The 8,143-nt window shown below is 52.3% G+C and overlaps 1 protein-coding gene across 1 annotated transcript; it reads left to right on the top strand.

Moving 5' to 3' along the window:
- The first annotated feature begins 4,639 nt into the window (after positions 1-4,639).
- Positions 4,640-6,743, top strand: LOC119561877 (translation initiation factor IF-2-like). The gene is made up of 3 exons (XM_037875352.1): positions 4,640-4,763; positions 5,876-6,261; positions 6,324-6,743. The coding sequence occupies exons 1-3, from the start codon at positions 4,640-4,642 to the stop codon at positions 6,741-6,743; spliced, it is 930 nt and encodes a 309-aa protein (XP_037731280.1).
- The last annotated feature ends 1,400 nt before the right edge of the window (positions 6,744-8,143 follow it).

The following is an 8,143-nucleotide window of genomic DNA, read 5'->3' as shown; positions in this document are numbered from 1 at the left end:
GGCAATTCCTAAAGCATTTGAACGTATTATTACTTCTCATTTGCAACATTTATGTTCCTCGCTAATATCACCGTGTCAGCATGGTTTTGTTAAGCGAAGATCGACCACCACCAACCTTCTTGAATTGTCATCTATTGTAATAAATGGATTTAAGAAAAAAATGCAGACTGACGTTATATATACAGATTTTAGTAAGGCCTTTGACTCTGTCAACCACTCTCTTCTATTATTCAAATTAAATCAGCTTGGGTTTCCATGTAAGCTATTAACTTGGATTTCAAGTTATTTGAATGGTAGGACTCAGAGGGTTATATTCAAGAACGATGTTGTGAGTATAACCTTTTAAATTTGAACTGCCTTAAATGCAACGTTATGACTTTTTATAGGGGTACTCCTACTTTTGTTAGTTACTCTCTTCAAAATACGTCACTCGACCGTATATATTCCGTTAATGACTTAGGCGTTCTTCTGGACCCAAAACTTAAATTTGACTGCCACATAATGTCCACTGTCAACAAGGCCATGAGTGTTCTTGGGTTTATAAAGCGTTGGTCAAAAGAATTTGATGACCCTTATACAACCAAATTATTATTTACCTCCCTTGTCCGTCCTATTTTGGAATATTGTTCTTCGGTTTGGAGTCCACAATATCAAGTGCACATTGACCGTATTGAGTCGGTACAAAAAAAATTTCTTCTTTTTGCCCTTCGTAGTTTGAACTGGGATCAAAACGTAAGGCTACCTTCCTATCAGAGTAGATTACTATTGCTTAATTTACCTACACTTGTAAATCGTAGAACAATGCTTGGTACTATTTTTATGCAAAATCTTATTAGAGGTGATATTGATTCTGTAGAACTTGTAAACCGCCTAACTTTCAATGTCCCTGCTAGACTAACACGAAATTATTATCCCCTAAATTTGCCACGATGTACATCAAATTTTTGTCTGCACGAGCCCTTTCGCGTTCTATGTAATAATTATAACAATCTTTACCATTTAATTTGCACATCAACTTCTATCCCGGTATTAAAAACTAATATTTTAACTCATTTGCTTCATTCTTAGTTGCTTCTTTTATTTTCATTTGTGTCCCTATTCGTTTTTTGTATCTTCCTCGCGAACTCGCATTTTTGCCCAAATTTATAGAAGGGCCCCGCGCGTAACAAGCACGTGCTTGGTGTCGTTGGGCCACTTGTTTGTACTGCTCGTAGTGCATCAACGTCCATCATATATATTATCTAAGTTTGGCGTTGCTATAATTAGTACGTAAGAGATATAAAATGAAGGTCTATGATTTAGTAAGTGGAAAGCGAACATATGGATTTTTGGGTGCAAAACCAAAATAGGTCAAGTTTGGTTCCGCACCATCCGCCCGAGGTGGCAACCATAGGGGAAATACTAGAAAATAAATAAAATACCAAACCGATCTGGCAAGGTAAAGGGAAAAAGGATGAGGGGGCCACACGACGGTTTCCGCCTCTCGACTCTGGTACCTCGAGGCGAACGGTCGCGCACGCGGAGGAGAGAAACAAAGAAACACGCGGAAAAGAAAGCACGGTCGGTAGGAAGCAAGGTTCGTGAATCAGTGTAATCGGCGCAGTGAAACCCAGGAACATTTGAACACGATAAATAAAACTGAGTGAACTTGCACGAAAGGAAAGGAAAAGTCGTGTTGATATACATATTTGGTTTTGTCCGCGAGAGTGCACATTCGTACGGAAGGAATATAGGATGTCGTTCATCATAACGCAAACTTTCAGAGGCCGTTACGCGGCCGCATGCCCTGATTAGCCCTTTCTTGTCTAGGGGGGTTCAGGGACAGAATCGAAATTGCCGCTGGCACAGGACGCTTCTGACTCAAGCAGCGGTATTCTTCAGAAAAATCATAGTCATGAGCCGTTCAGCGGCGGCAACGTCCTGCGACTCTAGGCGGACCCCTGAAAGCGGCGATTGCTTTCGACATCGCTGGACAAATCCATGGATATATGCTCTATCTAACTTGGAAAAACGATCCAGGATATCTTCTGTCGCCATAGACGCCACATTGACTTAAACGGCACGCTTTCGACCTCGGTCACCGGCAAGCCAGTTCCTTGGCTAGGCCATTGATCGCGTGGCCGTTGCAGCCGAGTGGGTTCATGCCACCAAAGCGGGTTATCCACCAGCTCGAGAAGGGGAACTCCTAGACTAGCCAAATCAGCTGGATTGTGTTCGGATTGAACGTGCGACCACGTTCGGTGATCTTTGTCACCCTGTTGGCAACGATCGCGGTCCAATGACACGCTGGTTTGGCTAACCATGCCATCACAATTGTGGAACAAAACGCAACAATGGAATTTTGAGGCCACTGCATATTAGGAAGGATGGCTTCGGCCATCTCGGACAATAGAAAAGCTCCACACAGCTCCAGCCTAGGAAGTGACACCGTTTAGACTGGCGCCAAACGCGTCTTGGCCGTGAGCAAGTGCACCATGGTCGTATGGCCCATCTCTACGGGCACATATATCGCAGCTCCGTAGGCTTTTTGCGAGGCGTCACAGAATCCGTGATGCTCTACGCGCAACTCTGCACGGTAGAAATCCCATCTCGGAATTCTGACCTGGTCTCGGATCAAATAGCTCTGGAGAAAGCTGTTCCACTTTTGACACAGCTCAGTTGGAAGTTTATCGTCCCAGCCTAGATCCTGAAGCCAAATCTCTTGCATAAAGACTTTGGTACACACAACAAATGGAGCGAGCCAGCCTGCTGGGTCAAGCAGCTGGCGTTTCGTGGGGGAGATTTCCGTTGCTAAATCTGGTGGGACGAAGAAAAACTCATCGAACTTCGCTTTCCAACGTAGTTTTCAGAAATTGATCGCTTTGGATATGAGCTAAGATCTCCTTGTGGTTGGAGGTCCAATTTCTTATTGGAAAACTTGCGGAATCGAGAGCATTTTGTAGCCCGCGGACAATGAGCTTAGCGTTCTCTGCAGAGTCAGCTCCCGAAAGGACATCATCTACATACATGTTATGCTCAGAAATTAAAGTTGCCTCCGATCCTGAATCTATCAGGGCACGAGCTTTAAAATTCGACCCCAGGTGAAAGATGTCAACTATGGCGGTGCCCAGCAAGACGGATCTATAACTCGTCGCAAAGTAATTTTGGACTGTGGAATCCGTGGACCCGGTAGCGGTGGCAACGAGTATATTTGGCCTTGATCTCGGTCTTGGAGAAGGATTTGAAGGCGATGGGGAGGAGTTGCCTCTGTGTATAAGGGTGTGATGGCGGCCGCGGCACGTAAAGCAACTGTGCGTGCTTTCGCAATCATGCAGCTGATGCCCTCGCGCGAAGCAGATCAGACACAGCTGCTTTCTCTTTATATATGCCGACCGCTCGTCGACCGTCATCTGGAGAAATCGTGCACATGCGGGGACAGGATGGTTTTCCTTCTTACAAAAGTCACATCCTTTGGGCTTGGGTGGTACCCTTGTCTCGTAAGAATTTATTCTTCGAGACGGTGCACTGGAGGCGGATGCTTTCGGCTGAGATTGACTCGAACCTGACGGGCGTACGTCATCTATGGCTACTAAGGTCCGGTGACGCTCTGAAAGGAATGCGTTGAGCTCCTGCCAGACTGTTCCCACAACGATAGCGTGAGCTTATTGAGTTTGGAAGAGCACATGTACACCAAGAGGCAATCCCCATGGCATTACTAACAATCGCTTGTTTTCGAAACGCTCAGTTAGGTTAGCCCAGGCTGAGCGAAAGCCATCGTTGGTAAGGGGGGAGTTCGAAACTATGTTGTGTGCATCGCCGCTTGTTTTTGCATTCAGGTGAAACAGTTTTTCGACAGACGTCAGCCTTGGATTGTTAAAATAAATGGCCGTAAACAGATCCCTGAAGGTCGGCCAACGCAGATAATCTCCGGTGAAAACCTTGGTATCGCACGGAGGCAGCCGACAACAGCCAGAGGAAATGTAGGTCTGGGTAGGAACAGCTTGAACTTGGGGAGCTTGGGCTATCATATTCGCGATCTTAGCACCACATCTTTCGTAAACGGAATAGCAGTAGCTGTATTTAGCTCGGAGAATTGGCATGCTAACAGCTGCACTTCCTCCGGCTTCTGCCATGCTCCCGGTACATTCGTCGTACTCTGCATTGATGCGGTCCCATAACTCGCGTACTTCTTCGTGGCAAATTTTGAGCATGGAAAGAGTGGAAGGGACCGGAGAAGGAGTGTTTGCTCTGGATTCAAATTCATTCTGTCGATCTGAGACCTCAATTAATTTGTTTAGAGCAATTTGGGAAGCTGCTAGTGCCATTTGTGAGGATGCGTGAAACACACCCTCCACATTTCGCCATTTCTATTTCCGCCACGAAGGCATACAACTGGAGATTACGCCACGAAGGCCATTAATTTATAAGTTGTAATATATAATATAATTATAATATAAGTCGTTACGCCACGAAGGCAATTTATTTAAGTTCAAACTAGAAGCTAAGCCTATCCGATTTAAATATTGCGCGCACCAGGGCTGGAAAACCACCCAGTGTTGGTCGACCGAGGGCCAACAGCTGATAGTGCCGATAGCGATAGGCGGGAGGTTCGATAAGAAACTGTGTTGGGAAACGAAGAAACCCGGCCAGCCGGGCTTACATGCGGCCGCAAGGGCGGAAGCTCGGTCTCTTTCTCGAATGGCAGCCAAGGCGAGCAGACCTAGGAGCGGACTTCAACCCGGAGTGGTACAGCGGCACGAGCGTCGGCACGCCGGATCCAAGGAGTAAGTGGGACAATAGGAGACAATAGCGATCAGACTGAGTGCGAGTAGGGGTAGTAGTAGTAGTACTAGCGAATAATAAAGACAAGAGAGAATGAAGAAGTATGTGTCCGTGTGAATTTGTGTATTTTTCGGGAACCCACGTGCAGTGATTTGTGCCGGTCGGGAATCGTGTTGCGCCAGAGCTGCCTACTCAGTGCAAACGACCCCCCGATCGCCCACAAGGAGCACAGGAAAGGATCGCCTCTGGCCACCCTCTCCTGGGAACCCCGCCCCAATTACGGTTTAGGTAGGCGCGAGCCACGTGCAGTGATTTGTGCCGGTCGGGAATCGTGTTGCGCCAGAGCTGCCTACTCAGTGCAAACGACCCCCCGATCGCCCACAAGGAGCACAGGAAAGGATCGCCTCTGGCCACCCTCTCCTGGGAACCCCGCCCCAAATACGGTGTAGGTAGTCGCGAGCCACGTGCAGTGATCTGTGCCGGTCGGGAATCGTGTTGCGCCAGAGCAGCTTACTCAGTGCAAACGACCACTCGATCGACCACAGGGAGCACAGGGAAGGGTCGCCTCCGGCCATCCTCCCCTCGGATCCCTACCCCCTACCCCAATAGCTTGTGAGTCGCACATCCAGGGGGGAGCGGCCACGCCGTGCATTTTTGTTGGTATTTTCTCAGGGATCGGCTACGCCACTCGTTTCGTTAGTATTTTCGCCGGGAGCAGCCCCGCCCTCCACTATACCTTTCGGGTTCCGTGTTGCGCTAGAGCTGCTTACTCGGTGCAACGCGGATACTCTGGCCTCTTTTCCCCACAAATCCCCGCGGCAACTCCCCGTCCAGTTTCGTCCCAATACTTTTCTACAAATTTAACTGTAGAGGACCCTGGCCGGACTGAGTTTTATCCCAGCCCATGAAAAAGGTCCTTACAGTTTGGCGCCCGAACAGGGACGAATAAGGACGACTAGATATCCTTCAGGAGAGTTGGGGTTTTACCACCAACCGCATGGTCTAAAGACCCATGTCCAGTAGACGAGATTTAGAGAAAGATAGGAGACCGCAGGAATAGTTAGAGTAGGGGATCCCGTAACGCTGCGCCCGCCAACGCCAACCACTCCCGGAGCGCCACATAGCCACGTGGCCTCCCACGAAGCCGTCAAGCGCATACCGCGCCCCGAGCAGCGCCCACAGAAAGCGGCCCCGCAGCGCCCAGCCGCGCCCTCAGCAGCGCCCACACAGCGCTCCCACCAGGAGCACGCACAGCGCGGCCACCGCGCCCTCAGCAGCGTCACCCGCGCCGCCAGCCGCGGTATCAGCAGCGCAGACCCAGCAGCGTCCCGCGCCGCGCAGTGCCACCCACGTGGCCATCAGGTGCCCACAGAGCGCTACCAACAGCGCCCATCAGCAACGCCCCCCACGGGATCTACAGGAGCGTCCACTTGGTCTTCACTAGCGCCTGCCGACAGCACCCACAGCGCCCTCAGCAGCGTTCAGCGCCCATCGATCGGCGTTAGTGCCCAACAGGCGCCCTTAGCAGCGCCAACCGAGCGCCAATCACCGAGCGCCATCAGGAGCGCCAACCAGCAGCGCCAACAACAGCGCCGGACACGTGGTCACCAGCCACACAACGAGCGTCACCAGGAGCACGCAACGAGCGGCCCCGCGCCCTCAGCAGCGTTCAGCGCCCATCGGGCGGCGTCTTTTGCACCATCAGCAGCACCCACCGAGCGCCACCAGCAGCGCCCACAGCAGCGCCCATAGCAGCGCCCATCAGCAGCGCCCAACCGCGCCCTCAGCAGCGCCAAACGCGCCGGATACGTGGTCACCCGCCACGCTACGAGCGCCACCAGGAGCGCCCAACGATCAGCACCGCCGCTCACCAGCCGCACTCACCGAGCGCCAACGGGAGCGCCAGCCGCAACCACATCGGTCAGCCAGTGCCGCACGTCAGCAGCATCTGCCGTGCGCCCAGCGCCCAGTCACGCCACTAGCGCTCACCAAGTGATCCCCAGCAGAGCCATCGGCAGCGCCACCGCGCGTATGCCCAGTCTCTCGGGAAAGAAAACGTCAGAGGACGCAGAATCAAAGCCAGATCCGGCAGCTGCCGGACTGGAAGAGGACAGGTTTTTCACCGCATCCGGGGGTGATTCCACGACCGCAAACATGGGGGTCAGGTGGATCGCCTACCGCCGGAAGGACGAGCTGCAGGCTCTGCTAAAAGAGTTTGGACTTGACCCGAACGGACAAGTAGACGAACTACGACCACGATTGGCATCCTTCATCGGAGGAGGAGACCACAGCCCGGCTCTACGAGAGCGCTTTGCCGCACTGGAGGCAATGTACCCGGAAGCACCCACCCAGAGGACGTCCACCAGTCGGGCCACCTCACCGATGCCCGGAATTGAGGATCACACGCTTCCCGTGCCCTGCTTAGGGAACCTCCGGAAAAGCCCTGGACGGGAGATACCGGCCGCCAACCCAGCCGCCCATCTTCCGCACAGCCCTATATCCGCGGCAGTGTTCGCCGAGAAACTGCGAGGATGGGGCGTACTGTTTGACGGACAGTCAGACCCCGTTCATTTTATAGAACGCATCGAGGAAGGTGCCACTGCCTACAATGTGAGAACGAGTGACATACCGCGGGCCGTCATTGGACTTCTCTCAGGCCGCGCCGAAGGCTGGTACCGGGCATACCAAATGCACACCGAGCCATGGGAAACTTTCCGGAGAGAGTTTCTGGAGTTTTTCTTGCCTCCGCGGTACTACCAGAGCCTTGAAGATGCCATCCGGACCAGGCAACAACAAGTGGGCGAGCCCTTCAAAACATACGTAGTGGAATTACGCCTGATGATGCAACGCGCCAAGTACTCACTAGACCAGGAGCTCGAGCGGATCTACGAGAATTTGATGCCGGAGTACCAGCTTTTCATACGGCGACATGAGTTCTCCTCACTAGAGGGGCTTACCCAACTGGCAACTGCGTTCGAGATCGCACGGGATCGAGACCCCGTTCGACATGCAGCCCTAATTCCAACCGCAAGCTGGAATTCAGGCAGGGAGAGCAGCGGAAGACCCGCACCTAGACCCCAGAACTTTCTCGCTCCAACGCCCTCTGGACCCAGGAGGCCGGCGATATCCAACGGGATGATCGCCCAGGCAGCGGAACCACCGGTTGACATCGGCCGAGCTTGTCACCGCTGCGGGGAAATTGGACACTTCACACGAGAATGCCGAAACCCACCGCTGATGTACTGCTGGGACTGTGGGAAACGAAGCATCCGTACCATCGACTGCTGCCGCCGGACGGAAAACGGCCAGGGTCGCCGCCCACGTCGGGAGCCTGCGGTGACCCACTCGGTGCTCCCCCATCACTAGATTCCCCACTCCGCCT

Source organism: Drosophila subpulchrella, unplaced genomic scaffold (genome assembly GCF_014743375.2).
Source record: "Drosophila subpulchrella strain 33 F10 #4 breed RU33 unplaced genomic scaffold, RU_Dsub_v1.1 Primary Assembly Seq380, whole genome shotgun sequence".
Taxonomy (NCBI): Eukaryota; Metazoa; Arthropoda; class Insecta; order Diptera; family Drosophilidae; genus Drosophila; species Drosophila subpulchrella.
This window is presented reverse-complemented; position numbering and strand designations above follow the sequence as displayed.